The 18,824-nt window shown below is 43.7% G+C and overlaps 1 protein-coding gene across 1 annotated transcript; it reads left to right on the forward strand.

The window, feature by feature from the left end:
- Nucleotides 1-408: 408 nt before the first annotated feature.
- rab4b (RAB4B, member RAS oncogene family) lies at nt 409-18,679 on the forward strand. The gene is made up of 8 exons (XM_045703539.1): nt 409-605; nt 10,065-10,145; nt 10,715-10,829; nt 10,951-11,013; nt 11,987-12,141; nt 12,376-12,471; nt 16,116-16,292; nt 16,375-18,679. The coding sequence occupies exons 1-7, from the start codon at nt 590-592 to the stop codon at nt 16,229-16,231; spliced, it is 642 nt and encodes a 213-aa protein (XP_045559495.1). The 5' UTR covers nt 409-589; the 3' UTR covers nt 16,232-16,292; nt 16,375-18,679.
- The last annotated feature ends 145 nt before the right edge of the window (nt 18,680-18,824 follow it).

The raw sequence follows: 18,824 nt of genomic DNA on the forward strand, positions 1-18,824 counted from the left end.
TAGATCTGTACCAGTACAGAGTGATAAACCAACAAGTGATATATGTTTCAGTAAGATTTAGCATTTTAGCAATGGTTATCAACTGTACTGCAGGGATGGAATGTAAGTTGCATAAAATTGAGGTTATGGTGGCAGCTGCAGAGATGTATTTGGGTGTGTGAAACTTGACGTCAGAAGAGTTACATGGTGTGTTAAGTGGTGGTGTCCCATCCTTTCAGGCTGTTGGCCTGAAGTAGGACTAAATATTGGAGTATGGTGTTGATTTATTTATTTTGTATATTTAAAAAAAATAGTGAGTGTAGTGTTAGATGGCAGTTCATATTTTATATATTGTTTCAAGCAATGTTATACTCCAGTCTAGTAGGTGGCGGTAATGCAACATTTTTTGGGATGCCAACCGCTTTTAAACCTCATCGAAGAATAAGTTGTGTTGTTGGAGGGAGGAAAGGAAACGGTGTGGCGAAGTCAGAAATCTAAAAAGAGGAGTAATTGCTACATTAGAAAACAACGCAACATCATTTACATACGGTACGAAGAAATCAACGAAGAAAAGCCATCAGAGTCCATCGTTTTTAAAGCGGGGGCCGACATGTCTGAAACATACGGTACGTTTAGTTAGCCTGTTAGCTAGCCGAAGATGGTGGAGAAATGAAGATAGTTGACTCAGGCCGCTTACCGTTGAAGAAAAATGATCAGTTCCGGTCTACTTAACGGGGTGGGTATCACATAGAATAGCAGCTGGAGCTGGTCTACTTAGTTCATTAAACCAGAAAAAGACTGAGTGAAGTGTCTCGCTTTCTCTTCCGTCTTGGAGCTAGCTACGTGTGTAACTTCTACTTGTACCTGCTGGGATCAGGACGCTTGTTTGTGTTTGCAAATGCATTCAGAACCGTAATTTCCACTATGTATCTTGAAATCAACACTGTGTCGTGTCACCACTGTCTCGTAGCCAGAAGGAGTGGGTAGAGAGTAGCGTGGTGTGCTTCCTAAAATTGTCAAGAAGTAGTTTTGGTACACAACATCGAGTATTTTGTATTGGTTTCACTCCCAGAGGGAGTTGTGTCCCAAAGTTAGTCTAAGTAACATTTATATTGAAATATTACCAACAAAAAATTGGTATAGCTAATTTGGGTGGCTAGTTTACGGCAGTAAATGTAGTCATAGCTAGAAGCTGTATTTGCAGTCCTTTGGCTTAATTTAACAGACCTTTTGATTTAGCTAGTTAGTGATGTGTCCTTGGGATTTCAAAGTTGGAAGTGGTGGGGTTAGCTAACTTCTCAAGTGATGCATTTTTGCGAACTACTTGGCTCTCCAACCCTGTTTCACTCCAACTCTAATCTAGCGCACTTGGTTCTAATAATTAGCTGGTTGAACTTAATCCGGTTCGTTTTGAAGCGAAAAGCTACTGGAGGGTAGCTCTCCAGGAACAGGGTTGGAGAGCCTTGATCTGATGCATTTGCAATGACACCACAGCCCCGAGGTGCAGATAACAGCATCCTCGTCACCTTCATAACTACCTTGCTATATGAGATCATATCTGGAAATCATATAAACATTTCAAACAAGACTGTAATACTGTTTGCATGTGACTTCCTCTGAACTTTAACAAAGATGTCTTTGAGTTACATGCACACAATAATGCGATTATTGTGGATAGTCAGATTAATATAATAGCTAGTTCGATTAAAACTATTACATGCTTTGCAAGAAGAACGATTTCCATAATAATCCTGTTTTACATGGATACATCTGAAATCGGCTATTTTTTGGGAGGGAAGCATATTTGATTCTCGGTTCGAACATGTACAGTTTGTATGTGGAAACTACTTCTAAGGCTACTTTTAAATTACTGCTAAATTGTTCTGAACACACTTCACTCGCGCTAAAGAGGAAGGCTCGTTTGGCTGGTGCTTGCACTTGCTCAGATCAAATACACCGCTGGAACGCTGATTTAAGGTGTTAATGTGTCCTAATAATTTGAAAGATTGCTTAGAAAACCAGGTGTTTTAGTCGTTGTATGTTTACTTCGATTTGGACCGTACACCGATTTTAAGATAAGTAGAGTAAGGTGTTTACATGACTATTGCATCATCTGCCTACTGCCATAATCAGTTTAATATCAAATGATTAATGTGCATGTAAACATACTCATTTTTAAGAGGTTTAAAAGCCTGACTGTTTTTAAGAACTGTAGAAATCCCAAAACAAACATCTTGTTTTTTGTGCATGCATGTACGCTTGCTTGACTTGTCAGCTAGAATGGGGATTCTATTAATTCTATTCCACATTAATCTAATATCCTGAATGTTAACTCTTCTCATGTCACGTTTTAAACGACAATGTAACCTACATATTTTAAAATCAAAACAAGCTAGGTGTTTGTTGGTCCATTACATGTCCAATTCCATGGGGGCCAATCAAAGACATTTATGTTGGTGTTACTAACAAACAATCTTGTTTTTCTACTTTAATTTTTTTTAATTATATTTTATAATTTTTGGAACTTTCTACACCCCTTTGTTTTGTTTGTGATATCCAATTGGTAGTTAGTCGTGACCCATCGCTGCAACTCCCGTACGGACTCCGGAGAGGCGAAGGTTGAGAGCCATGCGTCCTCCGAAACACGACCCCTGCTAAGCCGCACTGCTTCATAACACCCTGCTCGCTTAACCCGGATGCCAGCCGCACCAATTTGTAGGAGGAAACACCGTACAGCTGGCGACCAAAATCAGCGTGCATGCACCCGGCCGCCACAAGAATCGCTAGAGTGCAATGGGACATCTCAGCCGGCCAAATCCTCCCCTAACCCGGACGGCGCTGGGCCAATTGTGCGTCTCTTCGTGGGTCTCCGGTCGCAACGCAGCCCGGGATCGAACCCGGATCTGTAGTGATGCCTCTGACACTGCGATGCAGTGCCTTAAACCGCGCTTGTTATTCTCACCATTTGAAAAAATTCAGTTTTATCTTCCTTTCACCTCTGTCTTGGAATCTTTATGCTGAAATATACATTTGAACCTTGTAAACATGCTTTGGACATGCTGTCTAATGGTAGCCAAGTGTTTTACTATAGCCAGGCCTATTCATTTTCTTATGCTGTGGCGAATGGATTGGTTTTTGTTTGTGTAACAGCGCACCTTGGATACTCAACCCTCTCCTGTTGCAGCAGGAGTGTCTCTCCATCTGTCTCCCTCACTCGATAATTATATAGTCTCTCTTTTGCTCTCTCTCTGAAATGCTACACCAGCAGGTCAACATTAGAGGTGAAGTGCTCTACACTAATGGTATATAGAGCACAGCTGTAATAGTCTTCATTGATTTTACTCATGGCCTTTTTTTCCCCCTTCTAAGTACTAGAAGGGATAAAGGAAAGGAGGGCAGAACAACAGTGTCACAGGGGAGACACGTGACTACACAAAGCAGACTGTAGCAGAAGCTGCGTCCACTAATTAATGTTGGCTCTCAGTGAAGGATTGGGCCTCCTGTACTTTATTCTTTACCTAAACACAAAACGCATCACAGTCTCTCGGTTAGGGGACTGGCTGATTTGGTGTGTACACTACAAGCCCAGCACAGTAAGATATTATATGGCTTGGCTCTAGAGGTAACACAGGGGTCTGATTCAGCGCAGGTAAAGAACAGGTGGATGTGTGTGTGTGGTCACTGGTCAGGCTGTTATTCCTACCAAATCCCGCCTGCTGTTTACTATAGCTTATACCCAGCAAAATACTTGTGGTGTTTATTATGGTGTAAATACAATATGACTCAAATATTCCCTTCCGGGGTAAGGCCTAGACAGGCTTTTCCATCGGTCACATTCACACACAGGTTGTCTTTGATAAGTGTTTCTGTTGAGAGACAGAAAAAAAGGTGTGATAAGGCCTCTAGTGGGTACCTACCTTGCCATGAATGTGTCCTCACGGTTATGTTGCTTGAGTAAACCACACACGCTAGCAGAAATAGGCCGTGGTTGATTTATGGGTTGGAGAATGGCTGGCTGCAGGAGAACTTAATGTGTTTAAATGTCACAGAAGAACAAAGGAGCTATCTCAGCCCCAGCTCTTTCCTTTCATCAGTGGGAGTCGAGTCATTTACTCGAGTTACAATATTGACTATTTGACTGGCCTGCTTTGTAGCCTAGCTGATTAGCCTCCTAGCAGCAGAGCGGTCAACAGCATGCAATCTGCAAGTCAGTCAGAAAGTTGAGGTGAAGAGTCGGGCATTGACAGAGTTGGAAATGTAATTGAAATACAGTACCAGTCAAAAGTTTGGACACACCTACTCATTCAAGGGTTTTTCTTAATTTGTACTATTTTTTTTTTTTTTTTTTTCCATTGTAGAATAATAGTGAAGACATCAAAACTATGAAATAACACATATGGAATCATGTAGTAACCAAAAAAGTGTTAAATCAAAATATATTTGAGATTCTTCAAATAGCCACCCTTTGCCTTGATGACAGCTTTGCACACTCTTGGCATTCTCTCAACCAGCTTCACCTGGAATGCTTTTCCAACAGTCTTGAAGGAGTTCCTACATATGCTGAGCACTTGTTGGCAGCTTTTCCTTCACTCTGCGGTCCAACTCATCCCAAACCATCTCAATTGGGTTGAGGTTGGGTGATTTGTGGAGGCCAGGTCATCTGATGCAGCACTCCATCACTCTCCATGATCAAATAGCCCTTACACAGCCTGGAGGTGTGTTGGGTCATTGTCCTGTTGAAAAACAAATGCTAGTCCCACTGAGCACAAATCACATGGGATGGCGTAATGCTGCAAAATGCTGTGGTAGCCATGCCTTAAATTCTTACAAAATCACAGACGGTGTCACCAGCAAACCACCATCACACCTCCTTCCCGGTGGAAACCACACATACGGAGATCATCCGTTCACCGACTCTGTGTCTCACAAAGACACAGCGGTTGGAACCAAAAATCTCAAATTTGGACTCATCAGACCAAAGGACCGACTTCCACGGGTCTAATGTCCATTGCTCGTGTTTCTTGGCTCAAGCAAGTCTCTTCTTCTTTTTGGTGTCCTTTAGTAGTGGTTTCTTTGCAGCAATCTGAGGTGCAGATATTCTAATGAACATATCCTCTGCAGCAGAGGTAACTCTGGGTCTTCCTTTCCTGTGGCGGTCCTCATCATAGCGCTTGATGGTTTTTGCGACTGCACTTCAAGAAACATTACAAAGTTCTTAATGTTCTGCATTGACTGACCTTCACGTCTTAAAGTAATGATGTACTGTCTTTTCTCTTTGCTTATTTGAGCTGTTCTTGCCATAATATGGACTTGGTCTTTTACCAAATAGGGCTAACTTCTGTATGCCAACCCTACCTTGTCACAACACAACTGATTAGCTCAAACACATTAAGAAGGAAAGAAATTCACCAAATGTACTTTTTAACAAGGCACACCTTTTAATTGAAATGCATTCTAGGTAACTACCTCATGAAGCTGGTTGAGAGAATGCCAAGAGTGTGCACAGCTGTTATCAAGGCAAAGGGTGGCTACTTTGAAGAATCTCAAATATAAAATATATTTTGATTTGTTTAACACTTCTTTTTTTGTTGTTGGTTACTACATGATTCCATATGTGTTATTCCATAGTTTTGATGTCTTCACTATTATTCTACAACATTAAAATAAAAACCCTGGAATAGGTAGGTGTGTCTAAACGTTTGACTGGTACTGTAGTCTCCTAGTAAATGCAACCACTAGCCTTGAAACTCAGTGAGGGGCCTGTGTGTTTCTCCTGCAGCTTGACTCACGTGTGTGTGTGTGTGTGTGTGTGTGTGTGTGTGTGTGTGTGAGAGAGAGACTTGTGCATCCTTCACTCTACACTACTGCTGCCCCTTTCCACACACAGCCAGCCTCTCCCTCTTCAATTCCCCATTGTTCCCTGTATGGCTTGGTGGAACCCTGGCCTACGCATGCAAATGGCCCCTGGCCTATCTGTGGTCACGGCACAAAGGCCGTCTTTGGACCGCTCTCTGTCCCACACGTCAGGGCCTCAGCCAGACGGTCATGTGCGTAGGATGGGTCAAGTACCAGACCCGGTCCAACACACCACTAGATCTGTGCAGCTGCCCAGTGTAACCCATCTGTGTTGTGCAGATGTACTCGGCCGGTCGGCTATACATAGACTGTTTGTGAATAGACTGCCTGACTTGCTGTTTTTAAAGCACATTTTCTACAGTTCTACACATTTCTGCCATGGTTTATGCTGTGTTCTAATGCTATCTGAGTGACTCAAACATGATAACAAAATCAATGGGCGCCCCCATGCCATGACATTTTTAGGAATTTTAGATTTTAGGTTGTCTCGTTTTTATTTCAGTGGTTGTTAGTTCTCAAAGATGATCTTATAAAACAAATATACGGTTGAAGTCGGAAGTTTACATACACTTAGGTTGGAGTCATTAAAACTCGGTTTTTAAACCACTCAACAAATATCTTGTTAACAAACTATAGTTTTGGCAAGTCAGTCAGGACATCTACCTTGTGCATGACACAAGTAATTGTTCCAACAATTGTTTACAGACAGATTATTTCACCTATAATTCACTGTATCCCAATTCCAGTGGGTCAAAGTTTACATGCACTATGTTGACTGTGCCTTTAAACAGCTTGGAAAATTCCAGAAAATGATGTCATGGCTTTAGAAGCTTCTGATAGGCTAATTGACATAATTTGAGTCAATTGGAGGTGTAGCTGTGAATGTATTTCAAGACCTACCTTCAAACTCAGTGCCTCTTTGCTTGACATCATAGGAAAATCCAAAGAAATCAGCCAAGACTTCAGAAAAAAAAATTGATGACCTCCACAAGTCTGGTTCATCCTTGGGAGGTACCACGTTCATCTGTACAAACAATAGTACGCAAGTATAAACACCATGGGACCACGCAGCCATCATACCGCTCAGGAAGAAGACGCATTCTGTCTCCTACAGATTAATGTACTTTGGTGCAAAAAGTGCAAATCAATCCCAGAATAAAAGCAAAGGACCTTGTGAAGATGCTGGAGGAAACCGATACAAAAGTATCTATATTCACAGTAAAATGAGTCCTATATAGACATAACCTGAAAGGCCGCTCAGCAAGGAAGAAGCCACTGCTTCAAAACCGCCATTAACCCCTGGTAGGGCTCATATGGGACGGACATCCAGTGAAAAATCCTATCTCCATTAGCATAACAAAATGTAATATATATTTTTTTCAAATATTGGACTATGTTATATCGTTTTATAGATACACATCTCCTGAATCGAACCACGTTGTCCGATTTTCAAAAAGGCTTTACAGCAAAAGCAAAACATTAGATTATGTTAGAGGAGTATATCGTAAAAGTAGCCACATAGCCATTTTCCGACCAACCACATGCATCACAAATTACCAAAAAACAGCTAAATGCAGCACTAACCTTTGACAATCTTCATCAGATGACACTCCTAGGACATCATGTTACACAATACATGCATTCTTTTGTTCTATAAAGTTCATATTTATATATTAAAAACAGCATTTTACAACGGCGCGTAACGTTGACTATTTTCCCTCAAATGCGTCCGGTGAAACAGCTCTACAATTTACTAAATTACTATTCAAAAACATTTTAAAATGTAATATTGTCATTCTAAGATTTATAGATTAGCATCTCTTGAAAGCACCTGCAATGCCAGATTTAAAAATAACTTTACTGGGTAATCACACTTTGCGATAAAAGGGGATGCGATACTCAGAAAAATAGGCTACCGTTACAGGTCAGCGCCATCTTGGAACAATCGCATATCAAATCTACTCTTGTATACTATTGTCAATAATCCCTTACCTTTGATTATCTTCATCAGAAAGCACTTCCAGGAATCCCAGGTCCACAACAAATGTATTTTCGTTCGAAAAAGTTAATCCTTTATGTCCCAATAGCTTGTTCTTGTTAGCGCGTTCTGAAGGCTGCTCCGTCGGCCGCGGGATTCCTCTTTCAATAAAATGCTTTTTTTTTTTTTAGGTTAGTTCAAACATGTCAAACGTTGTATAACATAAATCTTTAGGGCCTTTTTCAACAAGAGCTCCAATAAGATTCAAGGGGGATGATTGCATTGTCTTTCTAAACGTTTCGAAAGGGGAGGGTAGCCAGGGGCGCCGGCGTCATAATGGTGATGGCCCTCCTCATGTGACCACTTTCCACAGCCTCTCATTCTGTCAGTTTTCACAGTAGGAGACTCAAACCACTTTGTAAAGACTGGGGACATCTAGTGGAAGCAATAGGAAGTGCTCAATGAACCATTGCTCACGGTGTGATTTATAGGCAAAGTGATAAAGTTGAGTCCACAATTCAGAATTCCACATCCTGTTACGATCGGTCTCGGGGTTTTGACTGCCATATGAGTTCTGTTATACTCACAGACACCATTCAAACAGTTTTAGAAACTTTAGGGTGTTTTCTATCCACAAGTATTAATTATATGCATATCCAGCTTCTGAGTTTGAGTAGGAGGCCGTTTAAAATGGGCACAAATCTTTTTCAAAAATCGCTGTAGCGCCCCCTATCCTAGGCGACCGTCAAGAGGTTAAATAAGCCAGTCTACGGTTTGCAACTGCACATGGGGACAAGGATCATACTTTTTGGAGAAATGTCTTCTGGTCTGATGAAACAAAAAAAAGAACTGTTTGGTCATAATGACCATCGTTATGTTTGGAGGAAAAAGGGGGAGGCTTGCAAGCCGAAGAACACCATCCCAATCGTGAAGCATGGTGGTGGCAGCATCATGCATCATTTTTGCTTTGCCGCAGGAGGGACTGGTGCACTTCACAAAATAGATGGCATCATGAGGAGGAAAATGATGTGGATATATTGAAGCAACATCTCAAGACATCAGTCAGGAAGTTAAAGCTTGGTCGCGAATGGGTCTTCCAAATGGACAATAACCCCAAGCATACTTCCAAAGTTGTGGCAAAATGGCTTAAGGACAACAAAGTTAAGGGATTGGAGTGGCCATCACAATGCCCTGACCTCAATCCTATAGAAAATTTGTGGGCAGAACTGAAAAAGCGTGTGCGAGCATGGAGGCCTACAAACTTGACTCAGTTACACCAGCTCTGTCAGGAGGAATGGGCCAAAATTCACCCAACTTATTGTGGGAAGCTTGTGGAAGGCTACCAGAAACGTTTGACCCAAATAAATAAAATCTGAAATAATTAATTCTCTACTATTGTTCTGACATTTCACAATCTTAAAATAAAGTGGGGATCCTAACTGACCTAAAACAGGGAATTTTTACTAGGATTAAATGTCAGGAATTATAAAAAACTGAGTTTAAATGTATTTGGCTAAGGTGTATGTAAAGTTCCGACTTCAACTGTATAGACAGTCACAGGGAGAGTGTTTTTAAAAGTATTATTTAAAAAAAAAAATGTTGTGGTTGCCATAATTTGAATATAGGGGCAACACTACATCTGAATGTCAGTGGAACACTCAGGCTAGTTGTATGGAGCTCACCTAGCTAGGAGCCTGTCTGTCTAGTCAGGGGTTGCGCTGCAACATTGAGTCATCGAGCCCTTTGATCAGATTGGTGAGGGTGGTATGAGGTTAGAGGCTGGGAGACTGTTTGGGCAGGGCTCCTGGATGCTATCACTGTCACTCAGCGTCCACTCCGAGACAAGCCACACTATACAGATAAGCTCGGCTTTTTATTGGGGGAAATCAAGATTAATTCCAAAGCCTGAGGAGACCGACCGGATGATACAACTCAATCTCTCTCATAGCGAGGAGTGATGACCTATGGGATTACATCTCTCAGTGGTTGACAACACAACCTCTCATTGTTCATTTTAGAAGTCTCTTTTACCTCCATCCTTTTAACAAGTTGCATTGCAAATTAGCATCAATGTTAACATGCCATCACACTCACACACAGGTAGCGATTAGCCAGCTAATTTGGGACCGTTGGCAACTCGGTGACAGTGAGCAGCTCACGATCACAGGACGACTTAAGGATTGGTCTCAAGTTCAACAGTTTGAGCCGCTGGCGTTGTATTGATTTCTGTCCCCGCTCTCTCTCATTTCAGACTTCCTGTTTAAGTTCCTGGTCATTGGTAGTGCTGGGGCAGGGAAATCTTGCCTCCTGCACCAATTCATTGAGACCAAGTGTAAGTAGTGCCGATGCTGGTCGCCCCTTGTCCTGCAAATAAACAACACCCACATGCATCGTTTATGTACAATAATATAGAAACGTTACATGCATCTCCGCACACTGACACACACACATGCGCTCATGTAGAGGATGTCCACGCACACTGATGTGTAAATGAGATAGAGGTCTTTATCTCCCAGTCCTGTCAGTAGCATGAGAGAAGGGCTTTGACTGTGTTAATCTCTGGACCTGGGAGAGCCCTCCTTAACCCTCTGGTATGCTGATGAGACTTCTGAAGAGGCTTCTGAAGCTAACTGTTCTGGTCTTTTAAACAAGCACAACGCACCAGCACAATATAGATCAGCTCTGGGAATTAACCAGGAAATGTTTCTGTGAAGTCTTGGCAACTTAGGCCTAATAACTAGGCAGTCACACCTACTCTTTAGTCAAGGTTGTCTTTCACAAACCAGCCATCTGTAAAAACAGACATTTTAATAAAAGATGAGACATAAACAAACAGTGCGGTGATGATTGTGGCTTCTTTCCCGAATTTTTCTCTTTTTTTTTTTGTCTCTGCTTGTGCAGTCAAGCAGGACTCCAACCACACCATCGGGGTCGAGTTTGGGTCCAGGGTGGTCAACGTCGGGGGTAAGACGGTTAAACTACAGATCTGGGACACAGCCGGACAGGAGCGCTTCAGGTAAAGATCTCCCATTGGTTACCCTGAATGCCGTTACCGCTGACCCGTGCTCTCATTGGTTGACAGATTGTATTCTGGTTCTGTGATTGGTTAACAGTGCCTTCTGTCTGCCCTCCCCCAGGTCTGTGACTCGTAGCTACTACCGTGGAGCGGCAGGGGCGCTGCTCGTCTATGACATCACAAGGTAGGTGAACCAATGATCGTCCCATGACGAAAGCACACTGGTTTTACAGGTCACTTGTGCACACACACACACAGGCATGGGAGTTAGCATAGAGCACGGAGAGACCGACTAGAGATGTTGAATTTCAACAGGCCTATGGAGAGTCTGTCAGGAGCACAAGACATTCCGAGTCAGAGATGGAGACATTTGTATGGCAGCACCAAGCCAAGAGTTTTTATTTAATAAGCCCAGAGTTGCAATGGCACTGCCTGTCTCATAATCAAGATAGAGTGAATGGTGTACTGTCAGGTGAGCTTTAATAAAGTGCGTGATGCAGAATGACAGGGCCTGTAATAAAGTGGCATCTCCAGACAGGCGGCAGGCAGCCCGGAAAGCAAAACTGTATTAGCCAGAGTGTCAACCGAGCGAGAGAGAAGAGAGCAGGGAGGGAGAGAATATGGGGAGAGGGAGAGATGGAAGCGTGTGGTGTGAGAGGGCTACACCGAGGCAGAAGACTTAACCATGCTGACGTCATGGTTAAGCCGCCTTGCTGCAGCTGTGGGACATTAGTCTACACCCTTCTGCCCATTGTTCTCACGTTGCCATGGACACCAGCATGCTGTCACCATGGGGATCGGGGACTTCGCAACAACAACAACAAAATGATTTAATGTGTGACGTGGTATCGGACTCCATCTGTCCTTGAGGAGTGGAAAGGGAGGGATGACGTTTCATATTTCCCTTCTCATTTGGAGCAAAAAGAACATTAGCCCACCGAGAGAGATTGAAAAGTGTAAGTTGAAAAACTGCTAATATTCTCAACCTATCATCTCCCCCCCCTCATCTACTTCTTGTATTTGACATCTGATGCTGTCATGAGCACACAGTTCACAACTCTGCTTTTTCAAAAGTAACGTCCCATTCCCTATTGAACATGCCTTTCCTAAGGAGACGTGATTTGAATCAGTTCTCCCCTCCTGTGTCTTTCCTCTAGCCGGGAGACGTACAACGCCCTGACCAACTGGCTGACAGACGCACGGACGCTGGCCAGCCCCAACATCGTCATCATCCTGTGCGGGAATAAGAAGGACCTGGACGCGGACCGAGAGGTCACCTTCCTCGAGGCGTCCCGCTTCGCGCAGGAGAACGGTAACTGTCTTGTTTGTCCATCTCTCGCCCTCCTCTCCTCAGGCCGTTTCCCTGGCTCTCATTTCACAACGGTCTCTCACCCTTTCCGCACTCCATCGCTCCCCTTTTTTCCTTTCCCCCCTTTTTAGTCAACTCTCTAATCTCAGATAGTTGTAATTTCCGCTAGTTTTTAAACCTGTATTAGTTTCATAGGGATTAGAGTATCAAGTTGACTGACTGTGTTGACTGTTACAGAGCTGATGTTCCTGGAGACCAGCGCTCTGACAGGGGAGAATGTGGAGGAGGCCTTCCTCAAAACTGCCCGGAACATCCTCAACAAGATAGAGTCAGGTAAACAAACAGTTTACTTATGAGGTTTGTGTGTGCTAAGAAGGTGTATCCGTTTGCTTTTCAATCTTACTATCAAACAAGTTCAATGTGTGTGGTTTTGGGATGTCACATGTTGTTTACACCTAGCTATATGTGTGTGCTCTGTGTGCCTTTGTCTTTCTTGTTTTAATGTACGCTGAAGAAAAATATAAACGCAACAATTTCATTTTTGCTACTGAGCTACAGTTCATATAAGGAACATCAGTCAATTGAAATAAATTCATTAGGCCTTAATCTATGGATGTCACTTGACTGGGAATACAGATATGCATCTGTTGGTCACAGATACCTTAAAAAATAAAATAAAAAGTAGGGGTGTGGATCAGAAAAGCAGTCAGTATCTGGTGTGACCACCATTTGCCTCCTTCTCATAGAGTTGATCAGGCTGTTGATTCTGGCCTGTGGAATGTCCCAATCCTCTTCAATGTATGTGCGAAGTTGCTGGATATTGGCAGGAACTGGAACACGCTGTCGATCCAGAGCATCCCAAACATGCTCAATGGGTGACATATCTGTTGAGTATGCAGGCCATGGAAGAACTGGGACATTTTCAGCTTCCAGGAATTGTGTACAGATACATGCAACATGGGGCCTCAGCATTATCGTGCTGAAATTTGAGGTATTTCAGCATGAAGATGAGTCCCAGTCTGTAATGTTTTAAGTTGACCACCATCATCCCTGTTGTTAAGAACTCTAAGGCTTCATGCCACAATGACTCCCACCTAGTAGCACTCACTTCAGTAATCATGAAGTTCTTTGAGGGGCTGGTTATGGCATACATCAACTCCACCATCCCAGACACCCTGGCCTAGACCCTCTCCAATTTGCATACCGCCCCAACAGATCCATAGATGATACATCCTCAATTGCTCTCCACACTGCCCTCGCCCACCTAGATAAGAGGAATACCTAATGCGAGAATGATGTTCATTGGCTACAGATCAGCTTTCAACACTATTGTCACCTCCAAGCTCGTCACAGAACTTAGGACTCGGGTCTGAACACCTCCCTTTACAACTGAATCCTGGACTTTCTGATGGGCCGACCCCAGGTGGTGATGGTAGGCAACATCACCTCTGCCACGCTGACCCTCAACACGGGCCCCACAGGGGTGTGTGCTTAGTCCCCTCCTGTACTGCCTGTTCACCCACGACTGCGTGGCCACACATGACTCCAACACCACCATCAAGTTTGCTGAAGACACTACGGGGATAGGCCTGATTACGGGCGACAATGAGTCAGCCTACAGGGAGGATGTCAGTGACCTGGCAGTGTGGTGCTAGAGCAACAAATTCTCCCTCAATGTCAGTAATACCACCTGATCGTGGACTACAGGAAACGAGGAGGCGAGACCGCCCCCATCCACATCGACGGGGCTGCAGTGGAGCAGGTTGAGAGCTTCAAGTTCCTCTGTCCAAATCACTAAAGACTTAAAATGGTCCAAACACAGTCGTGAAGAAGGCACAGCAGCGCCTCTTCCTCCCCCCCCCCCCCCTCAGGAGGTTGAAAAGGTTTAGCATGGGCCCTCCAATGCTCAAAAAGTTCTACAGCTGCACCATTGAGAGCATCTTGACTGGCTGCATCACTGCCTGGTATGGCAATAGCACCGCCCTCGATCGCATGGCGCTAAAGAGGATGGTGTGGACAACCCAGTACATCACTGGGGCCGAGCTCCCTGCCATCCAGGACCTCTATATCAGGCGGTGTGGAAAGAAGGCCCTGAAAATCGTTAGACTCCCAACCACCCAAGCCATACACTATTCTCTCTGCTTCCGCACAGCAAGCGGTACCGGTGCATCAAGCCTGGCACCAACAGGTTATTGAACAGCTTCTATCCCCAAGCAATAAGACTGATAAATAGCTAAGCTAAGACCATCTGAGTTAATCTTGTATCTTTATTGGCCTTTTTTATATTTTTCTCTATGCACACTCGCAGGGCCGTACACACTCAAACACATAATATGCACATACATTTATACTGACTCTACACACTCACACCCACTCACAAACAAACTGCTGCTACTCTGTTGATCTTATATCCTGTTGCCTAGTCACCTTACTTACCCCTATACATAGTGTATTCAGAATGTATTCAGACCTTGACTTTTTCCACATTTTGTTACATTACAGCCCTCTAAAATGGATTAACTTTTTTTCCCTCACAATACCCCATAATGACAAAGCAAAAACATTTATTAAATTTTTTTGCAAATTTAATAAAACCATTTTTAACTGAAATATCACATTCACAAAAGTGAGACCCTTTACTCTACTTTGCCGAAACACCTTTGGCAGCGATTACAGCCTTGAGTCTTCTTTGGTATGGCGCTATAAGCTTGGCGCACCTGTATTTGGGGAGTTTCTCCCATTCTTCTCTGCAGATCCTCTCAAGCTCTGTCAGGTTGGATGGGGAGTGTCACTGCACAGCCATGTTTAGGTCTCTCCAGAGATGCTCTGGCTGGGCCACTCATTAACGACTTGTCCCGAAGCCACTTCTGTGTTGTCTTGGCTGTGTGCTTAGGGACATTGTCCTGTTGGAAGGTGAACCTTCGCCCCAGTCTGAGGTCTGGAGCAGGTTTTCATCAAGGATCTCAGTACTTTTCTCCGTTCATCTTTCCCTCGATCCTGACTAGTCTCCCAGTCCCTGACGCTGAAAAACATCCCCACAGCATGATGCACCATGCTTCACCGTAGGGGGATGGTGCCAGGTTTCCTCCGCTGGGAAATTCAGGCCAAGAGTTCAATCTTGGTTTCATCAGACCAGAGAGTCTTTTACGTGCCTTTTGGCAAACTCCAAGCGGGCTGTTATGTGCCTTTTACTGAAGAGTGGCTTCCGTCTGGCCACTCCATAAAGGCCTGATAGGTGGAGTCCTGCAGAGATGGTTGTCCTTCTGGAAGGTTCTCCCGTCTCCACAGAGGAACTCTGGAGCCATGTCAGAGTGACCATCGGGTTCTTGGTCACCTCCCTGACCAAGGTCCTTCTCCCCCCGATTGCTCACTTTCGCCGGGCGGCCAGCTCTAGTCTTGGTGGTTCCAAACATCTTTCATTTAAGAATGATGGAGGCCACTATGTTCTTGGGGAACTTCAATGTTTTGGTAGCCTTCCCCAGATCTGTGTTTCGACACAATCCTGTCTTGGAGATCTACGGACAACTCCTTCGACCTCATGGCTTGGTTTAGACAGGTGTGTGCCTTTCCAAATCATGTCCAATCAATTGAATTTACCACATGTGGACTCCAATCAAGTTGTAGAAACATCTCAAGGATGATCAATGGAAACAGGATGCACCTTAGCTCAATTTCGAGGGTCTGAATTATTATGTAAATAAAGTATTTTTTTAATTTACGTGCAAAAATGTCAACCTGTTTTCGCTTATATAATCCATTTTAGAATAAGGTGGTAACATAAACAAAATGTGGAAAAAGTCAATGGGTCTGAATACTTTCCGAAGTCACTGTATGTGTGTTCACATCCAGGCTGTATCACATCCGGCCGTGATTGGGAGTCCTATAGGGCGTCGTTGTAAATAAGAATTTGTTCTTAACTGACTTGCCAGGTTAAATAAAGGTTTAAAAAAAAATCTAATGTGCCTTGCCTCTGTCAGGTGAGTTGGACCCAGAACGGATGGGTTCAGGTATCCAGTATGGAGATTCTTCTCTGAGGCAGCTGAGACAGCCCAGAGGTTCCACCGCACAGACCAAGCAGCAGTGTAACTGCTAGGGGCCGGACCCCACCCTCACTCTTCAGCCCCACTCCTACACGCACAGAACGTGCCCTAAAGGTCAGTAGACTGCCATGCTTCGATGAAATGTGTCTTTCGAGAATAATTGATCAGAATGTATTAACATTTCTCTCCCTCTCAGCTCTAGGTGTTTTGGGATGTGCAGGACTCTTCCCCTTATCCCTTCTGAAACCACTTACACACGTACAGCATACCTTGACCAGTCGCCATAGAGATGACCTGCAACTCATGACCATTGGTAAGAGACTATACTTCCTGCCAAGAGAGGTTACCCAGGCTCCTGGGTCCTAGGCTGGGAAACCCTGTGGTGTGAACTGTGCTGGGATCATAAGAAGAAGAGTCCATATCTGTGATGATGTCAGGGTCAGGGGTTATGTGTAGGAGATTTCCTGTTTTTTACCCTCACTGTGTGGTTTTTATCAACACACACACACACACACACACACACACACACACACACACACACACACACACACCACACCACACCACACCACACCACCTGTAACAAAGTCCATGAAGGATGAAATGCAAAACAAACTTCCTCATTCATACACAGCCTGTTAGACTGCACTATCAGGTTGCTTGATGATTGAAGTTCTTATGTTTTACCCATCACAGCGGGAGCACTCCCCGTTCTTATGTTTTTATGAGCTGATTTTGAACCTTTGTTTGCACTGTACTTCTTAACAAGCCTGCTTGCGAACCTAAGTCTCCCCAACCCGAACTTGACTGCTCTGCAACCCCGAAAAGAGCCATTTACCCACAACACCCAAGCATGAGCAGATATTGGGTCAGTTGTGAATGCTTCCTCAGTTATTGTCATACCATTCCCCTTGATTGTTCTCCTGACTTCAGATGTACACTTGTAACTGATTCCACCGGTCTAAATGTTACCACATGTAACTCGACCTTGGGTATAAATGGTATTGATTCTAATCTAATGGACAACTTGTCCAAGGTTTGTTTTCAATTCATGCAATTTATCAAGTGGAGTACTGGCCTTAGAGGAATGTTTCTTGACATTGTGGATGTATACTATCCCCTCAACCCCCCCCCAGTCCACATGTTTCTAAACTGTCATTACTAGCACCTCTCAAAGGGAAATCAATTCACTCCATGAGGCAATCAGAAAGGCCTGCGGGTCGTGTCCAAAGCACAAGGGTGACTAAGGTTTCAGTTCAGTCTTATGGTTTTCCAAAGGACCCCAATGACCACTTGTTATTCCCCATTATCAGCTGCATATCTACTGCTTGCCTTTGCCATGTAAAAGGCTACGCTCTTGTCTCGTTCTCCGGCTCTATCGCGCCCCTGGAGAGGTCATCTCTGAGAATTGTACCCCCATCTTGGCCCTCTTCATTTCTCTGCTGCTCTGTTCACGTGTAAAGACCGGTCACCGGAAGCTAGACTGCTTTCAGTGTCACTAGTGGGAAATATTCAGGTTACAGGGCCAGGCTGCTGTCTAAGATTCAACTGCGCTTGTTGTTTTTACATGTCTTACACATGAAGTCTTGCCTCATCCACCTATCATTTTCTGTCTGTCGTATAGAATCGGGTTATGAAACCATTTAGAATTTCAGGCCCCATGTAGCCTTACCTAATTCTTAAGCAATGCTACTGTTTGCACTCCACTAACAGGTCGTTACACTGAACCAGCGTAGAAAAGATGGCTATCAAAATGCCACTGTGACATCATCCTGAGAAAGAATGGTCCCATTTTGTGTTTTAAAAAGTCTGCTTTTGTTATTTTTGTTTCTCTTTTGCAAGTGCACTTTTTATTGAGATTGTTTATATACTGTATCCATAGAATTGTAAGATTTGTATTAATTGAAAAATATGCTGTAATTAAAAAGAGCAATTGGAGTTAGTCATTCCTTACTGAAGAACAACTGAGGTTTTGTCCTTTCTCTCCAAGTGTTGACTGACCAGCCAGCTGTTCTATTAACGCTCTCCAGGGTTGTAGTAAAATGATTCCCTCTGCAATTTCATGTTGACCCATTTGTCTGCTGCCGTTGTTGGGACGATGTAACACTTGGGAGATTACTGTGACTTCCGGAGCCCGTGCTTGTGTGCAGACCAGACTGACCGCCATGTCTCACAACAGTAGTGTTGCACTCCATGCTGCTTGACCCTAATACCATTGAACCCTGGTCTCAATAATGCATGCTGAGTATTCCATTGGCTGCATCGTAAGAACTTAATCCCATGGCCATCAGCCTATTATCATCTTCAGTCTCCTGTCATTTCTCAACTCGGAGCAGAAACTCAGTTGTTGCTTAGTAACCAATGTGATGGAATCATTATAAGAACTACTGTACATCTGAATAATCTCTGCTGTACATATTTGTCTATTGGGTTATTTTTGGCAGGGAAGGGTTGCTTGTTCATTTTAAAGGTCTATTCTAAATAAACTCGGCTTTTTAAATGTGGTGAATTTGATGATCATGTCTTTTTAAATATGTGCACACACGTTCATTGGTTCAACCCGGTTGCCTGTCCGCCATGGAAGCCAGACCACGGTTAGTGTATCAGGGAAGACTTCATGGTGAAAGCTTTGAGTGTCTAATTGTCTGA

Source organism: Salmo salar, chromosome ssa20 (assembly GCF_905237065.1).
Source record: "Salmo salar chromosome ssa20, Ssal_v3.1, whole genome shotgun sequence".
Taxonomy (NCBI): Eukaryota; Metazoa; Chordata; class Actinopteri; order Salmoniformes; family Salmonidae; genus Salmo; species Salmo salar.

What these genes read in the sequence shown, in the direction of transcription:
- rab4b (XM_045703539.1), top strand. An exon ending in CCGCTTCGCGCAGGAGAACG is followed by an intron (nt 12,142 to 12,375) that starts GTAACTGTCTTG and finishes TGACTGTTACAG; the next exon opens with AGCTGATGTTCCTGGAGACC. An exon ending in CCTCAACAAGATAGAGTCAG is followed by an intron (nt 12,472 to 16,115) that starts GTAAACAAACAG and finishes TGCCTCTGTCAG; the next exon opens with GTGAGTTGGACCCAGAACGG.